This window comes from Aquarana catesbeiana, unplaced genomic scaffold (genome assembly GCF_042186555.1).
Source record: "Aquarana catesbeiana isolate 2022-GZ unplaced genomic scaffold, ASM4218655v1 unanchor9, whole genome shotgun sequence".
NCBI lineage: Eukaryota > Metazoa > Chordata > Amphibia > Anura > Ranidae > Aquarana > Aquarana catesbeiana.
In genome coordinates this window covers 95,010-119,345 of record NW_027362750.1, presented here as the reverse complement: position 1 = coordinate 119,345, position 24,336 = coordinate 95,010, and the positions used below count along the sequence as shown (strand labels likewise).

General features: G+C 44.5%; 1 protein-coding gene across 1 annotated transcript; it reads left to right on the top strand.

The window, feature by feature from the left end:
• Positions 1-3,659: 3,659 nt before the first annotated feature.
• Positions 3,660-23,948, top strand: LOC141124019 (putative deoxyribonuclease TATDN3). The gene is made up of 7 exons (XM_073612089.1): positions 3,660-3,839; positions 7,295-7,327; positions 11,156-11,229; positions 18,057-18,141; positions 20,606-20,668; positions 22,667-22,776; positions 23,648-23,948. The coding sequence occupies exons 1-7, from the start codon at positions 3,675-3,677 to the stop codon at positions 23,931-23,933; spliced, it is 816 nt and encodes a 271-aa protein (XP_073468190.1). The 5' UTR covers positions 3,660-3,674; the 3' UTR covers positions 23,934-23,948.
• Positions 23,949-24,336: the final 388 nt, after the last annotated feature.

Genomic DNA, 24,336 nt, shown 5'->3' with positions numbered 1-24,336 from the left:
TTGGGAGCAACAGCATCTTAATTCTACAGGCGATCAAACCAAACTCAGATCGGATGCTTTGGAGGGCATAGGAGAGATATGGGGTCTGAAAGACCCCAGATCTTACCATAAAGAGGACCTGTCAAGGCTCATGCGGTCACAAGGGATGTTGTTCATCCCTTGTGATAGCAATAAAGTTAATCCAAAAAAAATTTAAACCTCCTGTGTAACTCTGAATTGGTAACCTGTCAAGGCTTTTAAAGTGTCTCCTATGAAAATTTTTAGGTAATATAGTTTAGCGCTGTTCCACGGGCATACACAATTTTAAAGCATGGCGTGTTAGGTGTCTATATACTCGGCGGAACTTTTTTTTTTTTTTTTACCAAACAACTGAGTATTAGACTGCATTTCTATGTACTAAAACTCAGTGTATTTTTTTCCTAAAAAGTTTGATAATTGATAATCCACTATGCAAATATCTTGTGACATAAAAAACTGCAACACCCACCATTTTTAATCTCCAAGGTCTCTGATTATAAAATATATAATATTTGTGGGTTCCAAGAAAAAAAAAAAAAAAAAGTAGAACATGCTGCATTTTTCCTGCACTGGACTAAACTGGAACGCTGTAAAAAGCATCAAAAACACACTGAAATACACATGTCCTTATTTAAGTTTAAGAAAAAAAAAAGAGGGGGGAAACAATTGCACTGGACTGCATCAAAAACGCACATGCAGAAAAAGCATGCGTTTCTATGGTGTGAACTGGCCCTTAAACGAAAATAAATAAATATATATATATAAATTTTTTTTTTTCCTCTCTCATAACATCTCTACTGAAATTAAATTCAGGTTCCAAAGCCAAACACTTCTCACCCAGACCAAGTTCTTGTGATGCTGCTGCTTCTGTTCCTCATTCAGATACTGCTGACTATCCACAATTTCTTTGCAGATTCCTGTACACATCCCCAGCACCTCTTGCAGTAACTGCTTAGAACAACAGTGCACTTTATAGTCTCTGGCAGCCTCTCCTGCATTGCTCTCCATGGTCAAGTTAGAAGGATGCCTTTCATCAACAGGGTCCTGGAGATTTTTATTTTTTGTTACGTTTTTCCTGGGACTGATGTTCCCCCTAGGATTCCCCAAAACATCCCCACTCGGGGTTACAGGTTCACTTTTCCCAGTCCTTTCTTTGGAAGGTGTACCATAACCTTCTCGTATTGCCTCACTATTGCCACCACTGATGCCAGAGCCATCACAGCTTCTCCTTGGTCTTAAGTTTTTACCCGGACTTCTAACCCCACCAGAGATGTCTAATGTCTCCTCACTTTGGTTGCTGGGCCTCATTACTCTTTCACCTTTACTTAAAAGTGTATCACTGTCCCTTTTATTGGCAGCAGTGGAAAGTCCAGCTTTCTCGTAGTCTTTATGTCCCCTGGTGCCTCCGCTGATTAAATCACACCTTTCAGTGGAAGAACTGGGTCCTCTGGAGCTGCTCTGTACATTACTGCTGGAGCCCTTAGGGCTCCTCAGTCTTTGTAAGCTTCTATTGTGGCTGCTACTCCCAGAGTCCCCAGATCCTTTTTCCTCTTGAAAGTTTATTGCTTTACTGGATCTGGTCTCTCTGGTGAATGAAGCATTGGTACCAGTGGACAAAGCGGCTGCTCTGGGGCTGTCCTCTACATCAACATTGTTGCTACTAAGGTTTCCCTTTGGTTGTGAGCTTCTATTATGACCGCTGCTCCCACCAGGGTCCTCAGATCCTTCCCCTTGGCTTTGTTTTCATTCTTCTGCTGGCTTGAGTCTAAACCATCGCCTCCTCTCCCGACCGCAATGGAGACTCCAGGTTCATCAATGTCCTTTGCTCTGCTGGCTCTGGTCTTTCTGGTAGACAATGTACTAGTTACGGTGGATGAAGTGGCTCCTTTGTGGTCATCCTCTACATTAAAGCCGCAGCCCTCATGGCTTCTTTTATGACTGCTGCTCTCCTCAGAGTTCTCTAGTTTTTGAGAGTTGGGCTCCACAAGGTCTACATTTTCCAATATCGCTTTGCTTGAAATGGCATCTTTACCCCTGATGGCCATGGAGGCTTCAGATCCCTCCTGCATTCTTCCTGCACTGGATCTGGTCTCTCTCTTCAGCGATGCATTAGTTACAGCAGCGGCTCCTCTGGAGCGGTTCTCTTCTTTAATGCTGGAGCCGTCGCGGCTTCTCCTTGGTCGCCGGCTACTGTCATGGCTGCTGCTCTCAACAGAGCCCTCAGAGCCTTGTGTTTTTTCAGAGATGGGCTCAGCAAGGCGTGCTTTGTCTTTGCTTGAGATTGCACCTTCACCCAGTCCTCTTACTGCAGCAGAGGCTCCAGGCTGCTCTTGGCTTTTAGCTTTGCTGGATCTGGTCTCTCTGCTGAGGGAGGCATTAGTGGTGGGGGAAGAGGTGGCTCCTTGCGGGTTGTCCACTATGTTAACACTGGAGCTGTCCTGGCTTCTCCGTGGTCGTAGGCTTCTACCGTCATCACCTCTAGGAGAATGAGAGGCACTTTTGGGCCCCTCGGGGTGCGCGCTCTCGGCAGCGTTGGGCCCCTCGGGGTGCGCCCTCTCGGCAGCGTTGGGCCCTTTGGGGTGCGCCCTCTCGGCAGCGTTGGGCCCCTCGGGGTGCGCCCTCTCGGCAGCGTTGGGCCCCTCGGGGTGCGCCCTCTCGGGCAGCGTTGGGCCCCTCGGGGTGCGCCCTCTCGGCAGCGTTGGGCCCCTCGGGGTGCGCCCTCTCGGCAGCGTTGGGCCCCTCGGTGTGCGCCCTCTCGGCAGCGTTGGGCCCCTCGGGGTGCGCGCTCTTTGAGTCTCTTTTCTCCTTCCTTCCTGTGGAGGGCGCTCTGTTATTGGGCTCCTGGTCTGTTTCATTCTTACTCTGAGGAGTCCCTTTAATGGGGTCTTGCTTCCTCCTGAGTAGCTCTTCGCTTCTCCTCTTGCCTAGGGACCCCTCCTGTCTCTCTGTGCCTGCCCTCCTCTTCTCCGCAGACAGGCTCTTTGCATTACCGGAAGTCCTGAGCTCTGCGGGGCCCCTGAGAAGGAGGAAGAAGCTGGTCCGTTCTCAGCGGCCACTCTCGTATCCTGTAAGCGGAGACTCCTACGCTTCGGACTGTCAACATTTGCCGCCATTTTCAAAAACCGGAAAGCCCCGCGCCGGAAGTTCCGTTTCCAAATCTGCACCCCCGGGAACCGTCCCTAACACATTCGTTCCGTGTAGGTTGAAGGGACGGCTTGCTTTCATATTTTTCTATCGTTATTACTCTGTACGTATTAGAATATTATTAAGCATTCTTTACAAACGAACATCACAGCATATTTCGGTATTTTTCCCTGTACAAATGAGCACCGGAAGTCGGACAGCCGCCATCTTGCTACTCCCAATCTTTATTTATTACTATTTCTAACTAACTTGTATTCATACAGCCTTGTAATTGATATATTTAAAATAATTTAGTAACAAAAAAAATAAAATAACGTAACCAGTTGCCTGCTAAAACGGAAAAATCGCCATCTTACTACACCGGACAGTTGCCAGTACTTGAAATAAAACACAAATCACTTTTTAGAGGACATTTTTTAATACAGTTACCTCGAGTAAAATTAGTTTTACCGGAATAAAAGTTACAATTTTGGCGTTTATATCGCTAGGTCTGTAAGAACGGGTGTACAAAGATGGAGGGCGGTGCTGGTGGCTGGGGAGGCGCATGCGCAGTGAGAGTCCATGCTGAGCTGGAGACTGACAGATGTCTGGAAGTTCTTGCTCGGGGAGCCGGGATGGAGCTGAATGGGGGGATGGTGGACTGTCACTGTCACCTGTCTGCTGCAGAATTTAATCAGGTGAGAGTCCTATTCATTGCTCTCTCCTTCCATGCTTCTGTAATGTGCAGTTATCACAGTAACACAGCTCTTCCCCTGGGGTGTATGGGGCTGACAATTCCAAATTGATTGAATCATTGCTGGCCCGGCCAATCATGTGATCAGCTGACTTTTATTTTCCAATGACAATATTTAAATATGCGGTTTTTCTGGTGCCAACATGGCAGCATACAGAGCGATCTGCCCCATGTATCCTGCCATGGATTGCAGCCAGGACAGGAATATTACAGGTATGTATGAGAGCATTATTATATTATGCAGGATTTATATAGTGCCAACAGTTTACGCAGCGATTTACAATGTAGATGGGGGGACAGTACAATTATAATACAGTTCAATAAAGAAGGAATAGGAGGAGGCAAATTCCTTGTTATCTACAACCTGGGAGTAGACGTTCTCCACCTTACCGCAGAGGAACCCCTGAAATAATCTCCAGGTCTCAGGGAACCCCCCGCTAAACATTATTATATCTACAGTGTAAGGCATATGAGTGTGATCAGATCTTTACAGATAATAATAAGGGAAACAATATGGATTGTGACACACCTGTTTGAGTATTTGACACCCAGAAAAGATTACCCTTATCTATCCAACCAAATTATTTTTAGTAGCAATCATGGGATGAAAAGAATAATAGTAATGGCCAGAAAAGAGACGCCGACAGTGAAAATTGTAGTGTCCCTTTAAACTGGAGGTCAGTGGGAAGAATGTCCCCTTACATTGGGGGTCAGTGGGAAGAATGTGCCCTTACATTGGGGGTCAGTGGGAAGAATGTCCCCCTACATGGGGGGTCAGTGGGAAGAATGTCCCCCTACATGGGGGGTCAGTGGGAAGAATATCCCCTTACATTGGGGGTCAGTGGGAAGAATGTCCCCCTACATGGGGGGTCAGTGGGAAGAATGTCCCCCTACATGGGGGGTCAGTGGGAAGAATGTCCCCTTACATTGATGGTCAGTGGGAAGAATGTCCCCATACGTTGGGGGGCAGTGTGAAGAATGTCCCCATACGTTGGGGGGCAGTGTGAAGAATGTCCCCCTACATTAGGGGTCAGTGGGAAGAATGTCCCCCTACATTCATGGTCAGTGGGAAGAATGTCCCCCTACATTCATGGTCAGTGGGAAGAATGTCCCCCTACATTCATGGTCAGTGGGAAGAATGTCCCCCTACATTGGGGGTCAGTGGGAAGAATGTACCCTTACATTGGGGGTCAGTGGGAAGAATGTACCCTTACATTGGGGGTCAGTGGGAAGAATGTCCCCCCTACATTCATGGTCAGTGGGAAGAATGTCCCCCTACATTCATGGTCAGTGGGAAGAATGTCCCCCTGCATTAGGGGTCAGTGGGAGGAATGTCCCCCTGCATTGGGGGTCAGTGGGAAGAATGTCCCCTTACATTGATGGTCAGGGGGAAGAATGTCCCCTTACATTGATGGTCAGCGGGAGGAATGTCCCCCTACATTGGGGGTCAGTGGGAAGAATGTCCCCTTATATTGGTGGTCAGTGGGAAGAATGTCCCCTTACATTGGTGGTCAGTGGGAAGAATGTCCCCTTACATTGGGGTCAGTGGGAAGAATGTCCCTCTACATTGGGGGTCAGTGGGAAGAATGTCCCCCTACATTGGGGGGTCAGTGGGAAGAATGTCCCCTACATTGGGGGTCAGTGGGAAGAATGTCCCCTTACATTGATGGTCAGTGGGAAGAATGTCCCCTTACATTGATGGTCAGTGGGAAGAATATCCCCCTACATTGGGGGTCAGTGGGAAGAATGTCCCCCTACATTGGGGGTCAGTGGGAAGAATGTCCCCTACATTGGGGGTCAGTGGGAAGAATGTCCCCTACATTGGGGGTCAGTGGGAAGAATGTCCCCTTACATTGATGGTCAGGGGGAAGAATGTCCCCTTACATTGATGGTCAGTGGGAAGAATGTCCCCTTACATTGGGGGTCAGTGGGAAGAATGTCCCCCTACATTGGGGGTCAGTGGGAAGAATGTCCCCCTACATTGGCAGTCAGTGGGAAGAATGTCCCCCTACATTGGGGGTCAGTGGGAAGAATGTCCCCCTACATTGGGGGTCAGTGGGAAGAATGTCCCCCTACATTGGTGATCAGTGGGAAGAATGTCCCTCTACGTTGGGGGTCAGTGGGAAGAATGTTGGATTTCAAACTGTTCTCTGCTGAAAACGGGTCACAGGAGTGCAAAACGAATTGCACTCTTGTGACCCAGTGGAGAAGCCCAGCCAAACGAGCCCAGGCTGAACTTCTCCTTTAAAGACACTGTGATGTATTGGGAAATTTTTGGGAAAAGTAAAGGTGAACTAATCCTTTAGCCCTGGTTCACACTGAATGTGACTTTGAAATGATGCTACTTCACTTAAAGTAGTACGGTTTCAATGCCACAGGTCAGTGCAATTTCAGTCTTGCCTGACATCTGTGCGACTTCATACAGAGATGGCTATACAAGTCTTAAATCGCAAAAAATAGTGCAGGAATCTTTTTTTTCAAAATCAATGCAGCACCACAAAGTCTGAGTCGCACCGCTTTGAACGGTTCCATTGTTGACAATAGGGTGCGACTTGTCAAGGAATTTGGAACTGTCAAATTGCATGACAAGTAACATCGGTGTGAATGGGGCTTAGAGTTTACAATAGAAGCAGTGAAGTCAAAGGAAAACTCCAGGCAATTTATTTTTACCTGTGCAGTAGGACTGTGCCCGCACTGCACGGGTTAGCCGCTCGTTTTGTACGAGGGGAGTGGACAACGGAGATATACTGTACTTCCCTGACCCGCCGATCCTCCCCGCACAAGACCAGTCTCTGCGGCTCCTAGAATAGTCCACCGCTGCACTGTGGGGGAGCACGTTTTTTTGGAGGATCGGCAAATCAGGTGAGTATAAATTTTCTGCTGACCCCTAGAAAAAACAAGCGGACCCATGCAATGCGGGCACAGGCCCACTGCATGGGGAAAAGAAATTTGCCCAAAGTTTAAGTCTCAGCACTCTGCTCTCTACCCCTCTTCCTGGGCACCTGCTCTGTGTTTACATTATAGATTAGAAGGCTGTCATGCTGAAAAGTCACTGCTGGGAGATACAGAGTGAGCTGAGTTGCCTAAATAAAAGTGAAAGTGTTTACCTCTGTAAACTTTGAGAAATAATTACTTCTCAGTGCCTGCAGCAACAGGGTTCAGTTTTAGGTGCTTTTACTGCTTTTTCAAGATTCGTAAATCTTTGAATATCCATGACGGTGGATTGTGAAATATTGCACCCTACCCTGATTATTTTTGTCTCTTTTTCCCCTCTGCAATTCTGACAGGTAAGAACTTTCAGCTTTTTGCTCCTGGTGCCAATTCATAACATACCAATGTCTTTAAAATTTCTACAATTTGTGTGTGCATCTATTCATTTATTGCTCCTTTACATTGCAGGACATCGATAACATTTTGCAAGAAGCAAGAACAGTAAGTATTGTTTTATTTTCTTTACACATATAACTGCTAAAACCTATTGCTTAGCAACTTTACTTAGATTTTGGACCGCTGTTATCCATTTTTAGTAGTGGTACAAAAAAACTTCGGCCCGCCGAAACATATCGGCTAAAAACGTTGTTTTCGGCATGCGGCTGAAAGAAGAAAAGGTGCTGATAATGGCACCTAAAAGGGGGCAGGGTCTGCCTCGGGTGCCACACATTGTAGGGGTGTCTGGCTGCTCAGTCAGTCTTCTCCACCCTCCTCCTCTCCTCGTGCAGAGCGACGATCTCCCTCTATGTCACGGAGCTGAATAGTCCGGGCAGCTGCAGTAACAATGTCCTGTCTCCTGTGATAATCGGCACACTGATCCAATGCCGGGAGATTGAATCAGTGTGATGTATCACCGGGAAATTCAAATCCAGCTCCGTAACACAGAGGGAGATCGCCGCTCTGATTCGGGCACTGGTGAGGCTGCATCTGACGGGCACTGGTGAGGCTGCGTCTGACGGTCACTGGTGGGGCTGCATCTGACGGTCACTGGTGGGGCTGCATCTGACGGTCACTGGTGGGGCTGCATCTGACGGGCACTGGTGAGGCTGCATCTGGCGGGCACTGGTGGGGCTGCATCTGACGGGCACTGGTGGGGCTGCATCTGACGGGCACTGGTGGGGCTGCATCTGACGGGCACTGGTGGGGCTGCATCTGACGGGCACTGGTGGGGCTGCATCTGACGGGCACTGGTGAGGCTGCATCTGACGGGCACTGGTGGGGCTGCATCTGACGGGCACTGGTGAGGCTGCATCTGGCGGGCACTGGTGAGGCTGCATTGATCTTTTGTATCATGTCTGCAGTCTCTGGCCATCTCCTGTATCATGTATGCTAGAGGTGCACCAAATGGAAATTTTGCTAATACTATTAGCAGTATGTTTAAGTTTAAGTAAGTTATTGCAGATGTGATGCAAGAGATGGTTAGACTGAGGACACGATACAAGAGATGTTTAGAGACTGCAGACTGCATTTTTCTTGAGCTTTTCTTGCACTAAAGGTGCCAATAATGGCCAACAATAAATTCTTATTAATTTAAATTGATGATAATTAAAAAGTCGAATATAATACAATTTATATATAAAAATATAAATATTTTTTAAAAACTGTCATTTTCGGTTTCAGACTTGGCTAAGTGCATCCTGCATTTTCGGTTTCTGTTTCGGCACCAAAATTTCCATTCGGTGCACCCCTAATTTTTAGCCATTTGACTATTTGTTAGTTTGGTAGAAATGATCACAGCAGAGAAAGGTCTTATTTACACTTGTGGTTCGGGAGGGCAGTAAAAATACGTATTATAGCCACATTTTTACAGCCCTCCCAACCATTCCCCCTTAAACAAAAACAAAAGAAGTAGCCAGGGATCTACACATGCTGCAGTTGTGATGGCAAGAATTAAACCCTCTGGCAGGTTCGTTGAGCAGTACCTCCTGTTGAGCATGGCCCATTTAATGGGGCCACCCTGCAACCATGTGCAGTGCATAGGATTGTGTTGTGGGCTTTAAAGGGTTAAAACAGATGGCGAGGAGGCAAGATAATGCCTCCGCTGCGGATCGTTCCTCTGAGGGCTGCTGCATGTATAGAGAAGCCATAAAGGAAAAGATTATACAGTGGCTAGTAAAGCTGTCTTGGTGTACTGTGAATGAGGTGAGAAAAAATAAAAATTCACTTAGCAAAAATACCCAGTCATACGAATGTAAAAGGATTTTTGCTGACACATGATTGGATGATTCAAATCAGCCCAGCTTCACCTTGTTTGCTAAGCTGGGGACATTTTCTTTTTGCAAAGGGAATTTTCACTTAGCTTAGTGAATGAGGTGAAGCTGTACTGACTTTCATTATCCAATTATGCTAACATAAGAATATATATATATATATATATATATATATATATATATATATATATATATATATATATATATACATATACACACACAGTGGGGACGGAAAGTATTCAGACCCCCTTAAATTTTTCACTCTGTTATGTTGCAGCCATTTGCTAAAATCATTTAAGTTCCTTTTTTTCCTCATTAATGTACACACAGCACCCCATATTGACAGAAAAATACAGAATTGTTGACATTTTTGCAGATTTATTAAATAAGAAAAACCGAAATATCACATGGTCCTAAGTATTCAGACCCTTTGCTGTGACACTCATATATTTAACTCAGGTGCTGTCCATTTCTTCTGATCATCCTTGAGATGGTTCTACACTTTCATTTGAGTCCAGCTGTGTTTGATTATATTGATTGGACTTGATTAGGAAAGCCACACACCTGTCTATATAAGACCTTACAGCTCACGGTGCATGTCAGTGCAAATGAGAATCATGAGGTCAAAGGAACTGCCTGAAGAGCTCAGAGACAGAATTGTGGCAAGGCACAGATCTGGCCAAGGTTACAAAAATTTCTGCTGCACTTAAGGTTCCTAAGAGCACAGTGGCCTCCATAATCCTTAAATGGAAGACATTTGGGACGACCAGAACCCTTCCTAGAGCTGGCCGCCCGGCCAAACTGAGCTATTGGGGGAGAAGAGCCTTGGTGAGAGAGGTAAAGAAGAACCCAAAGATCACTGTGGCTGAGCTCCAGAGATGCAGTCAGGAGATGGGAGAAAGTTGTAGAAAGTCAACGATCACTGCAGCCCTCCACCAATCGGGGCTTTATGGCAGAGTGGCCCAACGGAAGCCTCTCCTCAGTGCAAGACACATGAAAGCCCGCATGGAATTTGCTAAAAAAACACCTGAAGGACTCCAAGATGGTGAGAAATAAGATTCTTTGGTCTGATGAGACCAAGATAGAACTTTTTGGCCTTAATTCTAAGTGGTATGTGTGGAGAGAACCAGGCACTGCTCATAACCTGTCCAATACAGTCCCAACAGTGAAGCATGGTGGTGGCAGCATCATGCTGTGGGGGTGTTTTTCAGCTGCAGGGACAGGACGACTGGTTGCAATCGAGGGAAAGATGAATGCGGCCAAGTACAGGGTTATCCTGAATGAAAACCTTCTCCAGAGTGCTCAGGACCTCAGACTGGGCCAAAGGTTTACCTTCCAACAAGACAATGACCCTAAGCACACAGCTAAAATAACGAAGGAGTGACTTCACAACAACTCCGTGACCGTTCTTAAATGGCCCAGCCAGAGCCCTGACTTAAACCCAATTGAGCATCTCTGGAGAGACCTAAAAATGGCCGTCCACCAATGTTTACCATCCAACCTGACAGAACTGGAGAGGATCTGCAAGGAGGAATGGCAGAGGATCCCCAAATCCAGGTGTGAAAAACTTGTTGCATCTTTCCCAAAAAGACTCATGGCTGTATTAGATCAAAAGGGGGCTTCTACTAAATACTGAGCAAAGGGTCTGAATACTTCAGACCATGTGATTATTTCAGTTTTTCTTTTTTAATAAATCTGCAAAAATGTCAACAATTCTGTGTTTTTCTGTCAATATGGGGTGCTGTGTGTACATTAATGAGGAAACAAAATGAACTTAAATGATTTTAGCAAATGGCTGCAATATAACAAAGAGCGAAAAATTTAAGGGGGTCTGAATACTTTCCATCCCCACTGTATATATTGGGCATTCTTTGCAAAGTTAATAGTTTAAAAATTAAAATGGTCTACTCCTTTAGTAAATTGGGGTCAATGTGAATAGAGCTGGTATGTTCTCCCGGGCACACAGTGACCCTGTATCATGGTCTTCTCTGACAGCACTATGCCCTGTTTAAAAATGACTACCATGTTTCATATTTTTGGGCCTTTTTCTGGCTTTCAGGCTGGGGTCCGGGCTCTAGTGGCGGTGGCAGAGCATGCTGCAGAATTCGAAAAATTAATTCAGCTTTCTAGAAGGTAAGACTAAAGTATCTGTACATCATATGTATCTATTAAAGGCCAACTCCACCCAAAGTCTGTATTTATAGTAAACCTGCCTTGTAGTCATGCAGGGCAAAGCGACAGGATTAAAGCGGAGCTTCACCCAAAAGGGGAATTATGCTTTAAGGCCTCCTCCCCCCAACTCTTTACGAATTGGCACTTTTTTTTGGGGGGGGGGGCCTGGTTTTGACAGGTGCCCACTCCCACTTCCGCTCAGATAGCATAGGTGACCAGAACTTCGACCCAACCCCCCATAATCTTCTGGGACACATTACAGGTCCCAGAAGGCTGCAGGACCATTCAGAATGCGTGGCTCGCGCATGCGCAGTGGGCACCCGGCTGTGAAGCCGCAAGCTGTCACAGCCAGGTGCGCACAGTTGAGATAAGGTGCCAGGGACAGAACACAGAGCACAGCTCAGGTGAGCACATCGATGGATTCTGGGACAGGTGAGTGTATGTTTATTAGGTTGGCAGCTACAGGTTTTTGTAGCTGCTGACTTTTAATAAACACAGATATGACTGGAGCTCCTCTTTAATGTCATTCTCCTCTCCCTAAATTCATAGAAGCCGTATTCTATCCTCCAGTAATAAAAAGCGATTTGTTAATGGAGGACAGGCAGATGAATAAAGGGTCCACCTCCTCATTTCATACAGCGCTTTTTTGGATGGAGAGCAGCTACCAGTATAAAGGACACTTCTCATGCAATGTAAGTACTGTCCCTTGTGCTTATTTTTAATTTATTTAAAGTGGTTGTAAAGGCAGAAGGTTTTTATCTTCATGCATTATAGGCATTAACCACTTCAGCCCTGGAAGGTTTTACCCCCTTCCTGACCAGAGCACTTTTTAAAATTTGGCACTGCGTCGCTTTAACTGCTAATTGCGCGGTCATGCAATGCTGTACCCAAACGAAATTTGCGTCCTTTTCTTTCCACAAATAGAGCTTTCTTTTGATGGTATTTGATCACCTCTGCCGTTTTTATTTTTTGCGCTATACACGGAAAAAGACCGAAAATTTTGAAAAAAAATGATATTTTCTACTTTTTGTTCTAAAAAAAATCCAATAAACTCAATTTTAGTCATACATTTAGGCCAAAATGTATTCGGCCACATGTCTTTGGTAGAAAAAATGTCAATAAGTGTATATTTATTGGTTTGCGCAAAAGTTACAGCGCCTACAAACTAGGGTACATTTTCTGGAATTTACACAGCCTTTAATTTATGACTGCCTATGTCGTTTCTTGAGGTGCTAAAATGGCAGGGCAGTACAAAACCCCCACAAATAACCCCATTTTGGAAAGTAGACACCCCAAGGAATTTGCTGAGAGGCATGTTGAGCCCATTGAATATTCATTTTTTTTTGTCCCAAGTGATTGAATAATGACAAAAAAAAAAAAAAAAAAATTACAAAAAGTTGTCACTAAATGATATATTGCTCACACAGGCCATGGGCATATGTGGAATTGCACCCCAAAATACATTTAGCTGCTTCTCCTGAGTACGGGGATACCACATGTGTGAGACTTTTTGGGAGCCTAGCCGCGTACGGGACCCCGAAAACCAATCACCGCCTTCAGGATTTCTAAGGGCGTACATTTTTGATTTTACTCCTCACTACCTATCACAGTTTCGGAGGCCATGGAATGCCCAGGTGGCACAAACCCCCCCCAAATGACCCCATTTTGGAAAGTAGACACCCCAAGCTATTTGCTGAGAGGCATGGTGAGTATTTTGCAGCTCTCATTTGTTTTTGAAAATAAAGAAAGACGGGAAAAAAAAATTTTTTTTTTCTTTTTTCAATTTTCAAAACTTTGTGACAAAAAGTGAGGTCTGCAAAATACTCACTATACCTCTCATCAAATAGCTTGGGGTGTCTACTTTCCAAAATGGGGTCATTTGGGGGGGTTTTTTGCCACCTGGGCATTCCATGGCCTCCGAAACTGTGATAGGCAGTGAAGAGTGAAATCAAAAATTTACGGCCTTAGAAAGCCTGAAGGCGGTGCTTGGTTTTCGGGGTCCCGTACGCGGCTAGGCTCCCAAAAAGTCTCACACATGTGGTATCCCCGTGCTCGGGAGAAGCAACAGAATGTATTTTGGGGTGTAATTTCACATATTCCCATGGCATGTTTGAGCAATATATCATTTAGTGACAACTTTGCGCAAAAAAAAATAAAAAAAAATAAAAAATTGTCTCTTTCCCGCAACTTGTGTCACAATATAAAATATTCCATGGACTCGACATGCCTCTCAGCAAATAGCTTGGGGTGTCTACTTTCCAAAATGGGGTCATTTGGGGGGGTTTTGAACTGTCTTGGCATTTTATGCACAACATTTAGAAGCTTATGTCACACATCACTCACTCTTCTAACCACTTGAAGACAAAGCCCTTTCTGACACTTTTTGATTACATAAAAAAATAATTTTTTTTTGCAAGAAAATTACTTTGAACCCCCAAACATTATATATTTTTTTAAAGCAAATGCCCTACAGATTAAAATGGTGGGTGTTTCATTTTTTTTTTTCACACAGTATTTGCGCAGCGATTTTTCAAACGCATTTTTTGGGGACAAAACACACTTTTTTAAATTTTAATGCACTAAAACACACTATATTGCCCAAATGTTTGATGAAATAAAAAAGATGATCTTAGGCCGAGTACATGGATACCAAACATGACATGCTTTAAAATTGCGCACAAACGTGCAGTGGCGACAAACTAAATACATTTTTAAAAGCCTTTAAAAGCCTTTACAGGTTACCACTTTAGATTTACAGAGGAGGTCTACTGCTAAAATTACTGCCCTCGATCTGACGTTCGCGGTGATACCTCACATGCATGGTGCAATTGCTGTTTACATTTGACGCCAGACCGACGCTTGCGTTCGCCTTAGCGCGAGAGTAGGGGGGACAGGGGTGCTTTTTTTTTTTTTCTTTATTATTATTATTTTTTTATCTTATTTTTAAACTGTTCCTTTCATTCTTTTTTTTTTTTAAATCATTTTTATTGTTATCTCAGGGAATGTAAATATCCCCTATCATGGCAATAGGTAGTGACAGGTACTCTTTTTTGCAAAAATTGGGGTCTATTAGACCCTAGATTTCTCCTCTGCCCTCAAAGCATCTGACCACACCAAGATCGGTGTGATAAAATGCTTTCCCAATTTCCCAATGGCGCTGTTTACATCCGGCGAAATCTAAGTCATAAAATGCTCGTAGCTTTCTTAGGCCATAGAGATGTTTGGAGCCACTCTGGTCTCTGATCAGCTCTATGGTCAGCTGGCTGAATCACCGGCTGCATTCTCAGGTTCCCTGTTGAGACAGGAGAGCCAGAGAAAAACACGGAAGACGTTGGGGGGGGGGGGCATTCCCTCCCACTGCTTGTAAAAGCAGTCTAGAGGCTAATTAGCTGCTAGGATTGCTTTTACATGAAAGCCGATCGCTGGCTGAAAAGAATGATACCAAGATGATACCTAAACCTGCAGGCATCATTCTGGTATAACCACTCAAAGTCGTGAATGGCGTACCTGAAGACAAAAAAATGGTTAACAATAAAACACAGTAAACGGTAAGGTATAAAAAATTGCATATCTGAAAAGCAAACATGATAAAACATAATAACAATAAAACATTGCAGAATAGAATACAGTAAAAAAGAGCAGAACAATAGAGAGAGAGAGAACAATAAAACGACAACTATTTTTTTTTTATTTTATATTTTTGTATGTGTTTTTTTTTTTTTTTGTAACTAACTTTTATAACTGTAACCGGTTCCAGGTTCGGGTCTCTCAAAATGCGATGGCATCTTGGGAGACCCTGTGAAAGTGTGCCTAGTCTGTGCAATGCTGTACCCTACGCTAATACTCCACTAGTGAATGGTAGCGTTCAAAACATTCACCAATGCAAAGACCAGGATTGTCAGGACAGGAGGGACAATAATAGTGGGTGTCACGCCTATATCTGCGCTTGCTGCAGACACGACATCTTTTTTGGGGGGTTCGTTGGGTAGGGGTACTCGGGAGGACATAAAGAAAATGCCTCTCATGCAGCCGACTGCATTTGGTTGGGGATGTGAATGGGGGAAGTACGGGCGCTGCAGAAGCGGTGGGTTCCCAATTAGGATTGGCGAATGCAGCAGGAAGGGCACTATGGGCACGACGGGCCTGTGTTTGTCTTTTTGGTGGCAGCGGGACACTACTTGTGCTTGCCACCTCACCAGCTTGAACTGCACTTATGGGACTCGCCACGTCACAAAGTGTTACTGCAGTGCTGGTTTGACTACGACCGGGGTGTACTAGGCCGCTGGTGCTTGCCAGTTCACCAAAACGCTACAAAAAAAACTGTTAGCGATCGCAGGGATCAGGCCTGACTCTGCGAACGCTGCAGTTATGCGTTTAGTGTTTTGTAAGTGACAATGATCGATCGATACTGCACTTGGGTGGGCTGGGCTGGGCCGGGCGGAGGGGCAAAACGCAGGTGCTAGCAGGTATCTGGGCTGATCCCGCTAACACTGCGTTTGTGGGAACCCTAAACTGCTGGGGACGCTAGTATAGATCTGATCAGATCAGATATTGATTTGATCAGATACTATACCACTAAGGGAGGTGTACGGTGCGTGCGTGGGTGTTAGCGGTACTGGCGCTAACCTGACGCTGCCTGGGGCTGGTGCTTGCCAGTTCACCAAAACGCTACCAAGAAAACTGTTAGCGATCGCAGGGATCAGGCCTGACTCTGCGAACGCTGCAGTTATGCGTTTAGTGTTTTGTAAGTGACAGTGATCGATCGATACTGCACTTGGGTGGGCTGGGCCGGGCAGAGGGGCAAAACGCAGGTGCTAGCAGGTATCTGGGCTGATCCCGCTAACACTGCGTTTTTGGGAACCCTAAACTGCTGGGGACGCTAGTATAGATCTGATCAGATCAGATATTGATCCGTACAGATACTATACCACTAAGGGAGGCGTATGCCGCGTGCGTGGGTGTTAACGGTACTGGCGCTAATCTGACGCTGCCTGGGGCGACGCATATCACCGCCAGGCGATCAGGGGGCTAAACCTTTATTCGGTAATAAACGGCAGGTGCCCTGACACTATAAAAAATAAACGAACTAACCAGCGTCACCCGTAACGGTTATACAGTGATCAGTGGTGAAAGGGTTAACTAGGGGGCAATCAAGGGGTTAAAACATTTATTATATAGTATATGGGGGGTCCCTGACGCTATAAAACGCTGACGGCGAACCTAAATATTTACCTCCCTAACTAGCGTCACCAGCGACACTAATACAGCGATCAGAAAAATGATCGCTTAGTGACACTGGTGACAGGGGGTGATCAAGGGGTTAAAACTTTATTAGGGCTGGTTAGGGGGTATCCTAGACCTACAGGGGGGTAATACTCACTGCCCTAACACTGTAACTGTCACAAACTGACACCATGCAGTAATCAGAAAAAAAAAAATACTGCTTGCTGTCAGTTTGTGACAGGGAGGGGGGAGGGGTGATCGGGGGGCGATCGGGGGTGTAAAGTATGCCTGGCATGTTCTACTGTGTGTGTGTGTGTTGTGCACTCACATGTCTTCTCTCCTCGGCGCTGGGACGGAAACTGCCAAGCCGAGGAGAGATGACATCACATCCTCTGCCTGTGTGAAACTACACACAGGCAGGGGAGGATTCCGATTGGCTGGGAGCGATCGCGAGGGGGGGGCCACGATCGGATGGTCTCCCCCTCGCCTCCCGACGCTCCCAGACAAATGCCGACCGCCGCTGGCACCGGGGGGGGGGGGGGTCCGATCGGACCCCCCGCCCGCGGGAGGCAGATCACGTATGGGTACGTGATTCTGCCTGCCCGTGCCATTCTGCCGCCGTATATGTGCGTCGGCAAGTGGTTAAGATAAAAAGCCTTCTGTGTGCAGCAGCCGCCTTCAGTCCCCCTAATACTTACTAGATCCAGCGATGTTGCAGGAGTGTCTTGGCTGCCTGGGACTCCAATCCTCATTGGCTGAGACAGCAGTGTACCGCCATTGGCTCTTGCTGCTGTTAGCCAAAAAGGAGAGAAAGGGGGTGGGGCTGCGCCATGGCTCCGTGTCTGAATGGACACGGGAAGCTGCAGCTCAGCTTGGGTGCCCCCATAGCAAGCTGCTTGCTGTAGGAGCACTAAACAGGAGGGAGGGACCAGGAGCACCCAAGAGGGATGCGAGAAGAGGAGGATCTGGGCTGCTCTGTGCAAAACCACTGTAACAGAGGAGGTAAGTATAACATGTTTGTTATTTTTAACTAAAAAAAAAAAAACGAGACTTTACAATCACTTTAACTGAAAGCACCAAAAGATGAATATATGATGTACCTTTACGGTCCGTTCACACCAGCTGCTGCATTGTAACAGCAGCTGGTGTGCAGTGCAGTTCAGCGGGATCACCACGCTGTACTGCTCTGTTCCCTTTTTTTTTTTTAACAAACTTTATTGAAATGTCGCACAGACATTTCATAAAGTTCAATTGGCAGCTGTGCAGTGACTCTGGCTGTACTGAAAAAAAGTAGTGCATGCATGGGCAGCACTACCGAAGCGCCTGCAAAGCGCTTTGGCAGCGGCGATTTGCAGGCACTTTTAACCCTTTATTCAGCCGATAGCGCGGGTTAAAAGAGCCTCGCTAGCGGCACGAAAAGCGCTGTTACCGATTAATGCCACCCTGCCCCCCCTCCTGCCCCCACCCCAGTGTGAAAGTAGCCTTAGGCAGTGGCTTTGTTTAGTAGCACAGATGTAAAATTATAAGGCGGTCATGTTGTTTATCCAGTGCCTGACTATATACAGGAATGCGGGACTGGTATTTCCATGTTTAGGAGTGCACCCAGTGCAAACGGAAACCTCAGAGCAACAACGCAGTGCCACCCTTCAGGTAAGATGCTTTACAATTTATTATTAACCAGATATTACCAACTTCTACTGTGTAGGAACATTAAAAAACAATAAACCCCGCGCTATGATGTGTATTTCCTTATAGCTGCCTGCACTATGATTACACCGTGAAGGGTTAATCTGAATATCAATGCCACCAAATATGTGCTGCACTATTTTCACATGTGTGATAAAGTGCTCAGAATGCTCAGATAAACTCATTATAAAACTCAATAATAAATTTATAAACTATAAATCACATAATAAAGTGCTACATGCTTCAAATGAATTCATATACATTTAATAAGATTAATAAAGTTCATGTGTTTCAAAAAGTGCTCAGTGCTTCAAAATTCATAGGGTCTGTGCTTTAAATTGCAACACTGCGTGCTCCCCCTCCTTTGTGTTGCCCACTCACCAGAAAGGTAAGTTTTGTGCAAAATCAAACAGCTTTTCCTTTGACTGCCCCCATGTATCCCTTATATTGAATGGGACACCTCCTTTACAAGCAATACTCCATCATTTGCATACATGTGGAGGGAAATAGAAGCCAAACAACATCCCATAGCGTGATTCTGTTTATTAAAAGTATTAAAAAACATACAATTTTCTACTCACATAGTCAAAATGCTCACATTACATAAGCTACATGCTCATGTAATCCAAGAAGCGTTTTGCGTTCCACAGTCCGGAACCAGACAGACGGAAGTGACACCAGCAAGTCCAGCCCAATGCGTTTCGTCACTGTGACTTTATCAGGAGCTGCGCCATGATGGTGCACTCCGTCCGTAATATACCCTGGGCTTCGTTAACACTTGCATAGGTTTCAGCAAGCTGGCATTCAACACAATATACATAAACTCTCTTGCTTATAAACGTCTTATAATAGTACAATCAGTCATATAAAAGACAAATAAAATATATAAAGCGAATAAAAATATATGAACCATGGGGCTAATTCCTATTTAGCTATCAAGAGTAAACTCCAGCATTTAAAGGGTTAGAGGTATATTTATATGGGAGGGTTCTGATGGCCAGAAGATATAGATTAGCTTATATGCAGGGGTCTACTTTCTCACTTAAGGAGGGACTCCAACTTCTTAATCTGTATTCCATATTAGAGCATTTATATTGGAATTGATATTGTAATTCTAAACCATTTGCTTAAAGGGGAGGATTTACTATACCAAATTAGGGGGGACAGTATCAATTCCTGGTGCCCTAAAGCATGTTCTCCGATCCCGGCCGATGACTTACGATTCCTGGTGACATCACTTCTGGTGATGCGCATCCTTGCCGCTGCCAGCGACCATCCTGGAGCGGGGATGGTAGTGTGTTTCCCCACCTTCTGCATCGAGATCGGCACATTTGATGTTTTGGCATATTGCTATCCCTTTTGTCATCATTGGAACATTGCCATATCCCTGTGCTTCATTGTTGGACACCAAGCACCATATAAGATACTATTATTATGGAATGTTTTTCTTGGTGTTATTTCATTTAATAAACTTGTTTTACCCTGGAAGCTACTGCCTTGTGTGTATAACAGAGATACCCTCCCTGAACTATCCTCACACATAGAATATTCAGAGCCCATTACTTATCGTTACTTTTTGGGGCCCCTTTCGCACAGGCTGTCCGAACATATCTGTCTGTCAGTTTTTCAGGCGGACCTGATCGGATCCTGCATTCACTTCTATGGAGTGGCGGATATCAGCAGTGACATGTCCGCTGACATCTGCTGCTATCCTATATGATCTGATCCTGTCTGCCAAATCCAGACATATGGAGGTCCTATTTTCCATCCGTCTGACGGATCGGATGAAAACAGACAGGCGGTCCATTTTCACCTGATCTCCCCATAGAGGAGAGCGGGACTTTGTCCATCTCCGTTTACTGTGCAGAAAATAGGACCAACATCCGTCTGGATTTGGCGGACAGGATCGCATAGCGGCGGATGTTAGCGGACATGTCACCGATGAGCAAGCGGAGTCCGTCCAATGGAAGCGCCTGTGTGAAAGGAGCCTTAGGGAGTTCATTTGAGCGCTTTACTTGTATTTCATGACTGGGACTTAAGTCCTTAAATTCTTACGCCTCTTGGGACTCCATGGAAAAGATCTCTGTGCTTGACTTCCCAGGTCTGCTCACCTTCTAATAAGATGTCCAACTCTTCCCATTGACTGATTGATTTTTTTTTTTATTTCTTATGATGGAGAAGCAACAGATGCAAAAGGAACATCTGGAAACCATGGCAGGGACCTCCAACCACTGGAATCCACAATAAGTTTAGGAGTAAACCGGGCAACTCAGTCCAGACCCCACCTAGAACCCAAATACCAGTTTAGTGAATGGGGTGATCCTTTAAGCAGCTTTCGTCAGCCATTATTTTCATAAATAAAAATACTTAAATACTTGGAAAATAAAGATTTTTTAGATGTGATAGTGAACGTTATTTTATCCTCTAGGACTTAGAAGATGCTTTGCCTTTATTTGAGCTCTACAAGGATGAATTGGTTGCAATTGGTGAGGTACAGAATATCTAATATACCATTTTAGGTTTTGTGTATTGTCAGAGATTTTGCTGTGTGAGAATTCCTTGATGGGATCCTCTGAATGACCCCCAGATTAGACACTGTCATGTTTCATCAGAATATTGAACTACAACTATTTGCTGCAGGTATGGAAATTAAAGCTGAACTCCAGGCACACAAATTTCCATTCAAATCTATTTCTCACTAGCCACAAATTATAATAAATATATACTTTTTATGCACCAAACTGCCTGTGCAAACCCATATAGTATCTTGTAAGTGTAGCAGTTACATTATCACCGTGTTGCAGAGAGCAACTTTTATACCTTTTTAATAGGGGTTAAACTTTAAATTATAATAGTGATTAAACCAATTGAAGTTTATTTGTAATAAAAATTTTAATAAAGTTATATTTCTGGTGACCAATTGTGTTGCAAATTTATCTATTACCTGTAGAATACAGGGGAAGGTCTGTGACCATTGTATGTAGAGGCCTGTGAGAGTTCACACCCCCGTCCCTAATATACTGCAACATTACATTTACAGTATTGTGTTGCTGTGTGGGTGGAGCATATTTTCCTAAATCCCTCCCCTGGTCTGTGTAGTGGGTGGAGAATTTTCTCCTGAATCCCTCCCCTGGTCTGTGTAGTGGGTGGAGCATTTTCTCCTGAATTCCCCCCCCTCCCCCGCTCCATGTAGTGGGTGGAGCATTTTCTCCTGAATCCCTCTCCCGGTCAATGTAGTGGGTGGAGCATTTTCTCCCGAATCCCTCCCCTGGTTAATTCCCTCCCCCCGGTCAATGTAGTGGGTGGAGCATTTTCTCCTGAATCCCTCCCCTGGTCTGTGTAGTGGGTGGAGCATTTTCTCCTGAATCCCTCCCCCGGTCAATGTAGTGGGTGGAGCATTTTTTTCTGAATCCCTCCCCCGGTCAATGTAGTGGGTGGAACATATTTTCCTAAAACCCTCCCATGGTCTGTGTAGTGAGTGGAGCATTTTCTCCTGAATCTCTCCCCTGGTCAATGTAGTGGGTGGAGCATTTTCTCCTGAATCCCTCCCCCACGTCAATGTAGTGGGTGGAGCATATTTTCCTAAATCCCTTCCGTAGTCTGTGTAGTGAGTGGAGCATTTTCTCCTGAATCCCTCCCCCGGTCAATGTAGTGGGTGGAGCATTTTCTCCTGAATCCCTCCCCTGGTCTGTGTAGTGGGTGGAGCATTTTCTCCTGAATCCCTCCCCCGGTCAATGTAGTGGGTGGAGCATTCTCTCCTGAATCCCTCCCCTGGTCTGTGTAGTGAGTGGAGCATTTTCTCCTGATTCTCTCCTCGGTCAATGTAGTGGGTGGAGCATTTTCTCCTGAATCCCTCCCCCGGTCAATGTAGTGGGTGGAGCATTTTCTCCTGAATTCCTCCCCCGGTCAATGTAGTGGGTGGAGCATCGTCTCCTGAATCCCTCCCCTGGTCCATGTAGTGGGTGGAGTATATTTTCCAGAATCCCTCCCTCAGTCCAGTGCCTCTATTACAACTCTACAGCCAGACAGATTGGCAGGGGCCAGTTCTTGAATACAAATTGAAAACAGTTGAAGGGAATTAACATGGGGATGACATTTTTACATAAACATCACAGCATTTATTAAAGGCATTTATACAGCACTGACAATTTACACAGCGTGTCATATATTGAAAATTTACATCAGTCTCTGCTCTCAAGGAGCTTACAATGTAAGGTCCCTAACTTGCATTCATACATACACATACTAGGACAAATTTAAATAGTTAGATTAACCTATCACCATGTCTTTGGAATGTGGGAGGAAACCAGAGCACATGAAAAATCCCATGCAAGCACTGGTAGGACATGCAAATAGTGTCCTGGTCGGAATTTAAATTAAGGACCCCAGTGCTACAAGGCAGAAGTACTACCCTTTAAACCACCGTGCTGCCCTCTAGATTGGTTACAGTTTGTTTTCAATAAATTAGCTCTGTTGTGTCTGTTCTCAGGTTGGCCTGGATTTCACTCCCCGGATCGCCAGCACAGATGATCAGAAGGAAGAGCAGCGTCAGGTGTTCATCAGACAGATTGAACTGGCCAAACACCTAGGACTACCACTGTAAGACCTTTACTGAGTATTCTCATCCATTCAAACATGGTCTATATGTCGGGAATATTCCTTATTTGGCATTTTTTTTTAATCCCTTTTACAAATAATACACAGTTCCTTATGTATGTGCTTCCTTTTGCCATTGATATATTTCCTTTCATCACTACATTAGTCAAAATGAGGCCCTGATACTGTAATGTTGTATCACTGCAATTTAATAGGCAGTTTAAAACACTGAATGCAACTGCTTAAAATGTCCACGGAAGCAGCCAAAATTTGAGCTGCGGGTGGCCCTGTTAGCACCTTCCCGCCTGACATCCTTCGATCTGTAAATTGAAGGAAAAAACTGTTGGCTGAACATCGGCTGCATTCAATCAGAGTCTACCCCTGTTTGGGTGTTCTCACAGCCTTTACCCCATTGACACTGTGTAGTGTGCATGGAGTATTCAATAGATTTTTCTTCTTCAGCCTGCGGGGCTGAAAGACAGAAAACCTATGGCCAGCTTTACATTGCATGACTGCCAAATCTGGAAACATACAGCAGTTAATGCAAAATTTCATCCAAAGGAAATGTTTCTGTACAAAAAACTTTTTTACTTACTTGGCACAAGTAATGTTTCATTCTCATTGCATGGCTGCAACTAATGTTTACAGTGCAATATGGGTGCATAAAAGAACATCTTTGGTTGTTCTGGGCAATAAGAACTGTTTGTTCTTTCATTTGGTGTACAGAAGATTTTTGTTCATTATATATGCAAACTGATCATAAACATACATACGTATAAATATGAGACAGTAATGTGTCATTAGAAGACGAGGATATGTTGGCTTGTGCCATAGTCTGTTCTGATCTTTTCACACTTTGTTTTCTCACTACCAGAAATGTTCACTCCCGATCAGCAGGAAGGCCGACTATAAATCTTTTGAAGGAACAAGGTACAGTGTCTTGTTTAATTATTTCAACACGTGGAGATTTACTAAAAAATAACATGGCTCCTGTGTGCATATCAGTATCACAGAGCCCTGTGATAACTAAAAATGCAATAACAGTATTCCCTTGGATTACGAGCAAAATTGGTTCCAAAAAAATTCCAAATTCCAAAAAAGAATTGGTTCCAAAAAAAAGGGTGTATAAAATAAATAATAATGATAAATATAATAGTTAATAAATATAAAAATAACTCTAAATAAGGGTGTATAAAAATAAAGAAAAATAATGAGGATAATAATTAATAAATATAAAAATAACTATGAATCAGGGTGTATAAAAATAATAAATGCATATGAAAAAGAAAAAATGGTGTAGAAAAAGAAAAAAAAAATATAATAATGGGTAAATCTAAAAATAAATAATGGTGTATAAAAATGGGTGCTTGATGAAATGAATAATGAATAAATATAAAGGGGTATAAAAATAATAAATGAAAATCATAAATACCATAAATAAAATGAATAATTAAAAAAATGTAGGAAAAAAAAGTGTGCTTTGCACACCCGATCCACAAGCCCCAGGGTAGACTAGAACTCGTGGACCTGACGATATACCTCCCAGTTGGCTTGGATTAAGGA

Bases quoted from the DNA above. Each gene is read 5' to 3' on its own strand.
- LOC141124019 (XM_073612089.1), top strand. From the start codon at position 3,675: ATGGAGGGCGGTGCTGGTGGCTGGGGAGGCGCATGCGCAGTGAGAGTC. The intron at 7,328-11,155 runs GTAAGTATTGTT...TCTGGCTTTCAG, and splicing joins TTTTGCAAGAAGCAAGAACA to GCTGGGGTCCGGGCTCTAGT. The intron at 20,669-22,666 runs GTACAGAATATC...GTCTGTTCTCAG, and splicing joins AATTGGTTGCAATTGGTGAG to GTTGGCCTGGATTTCACTCC.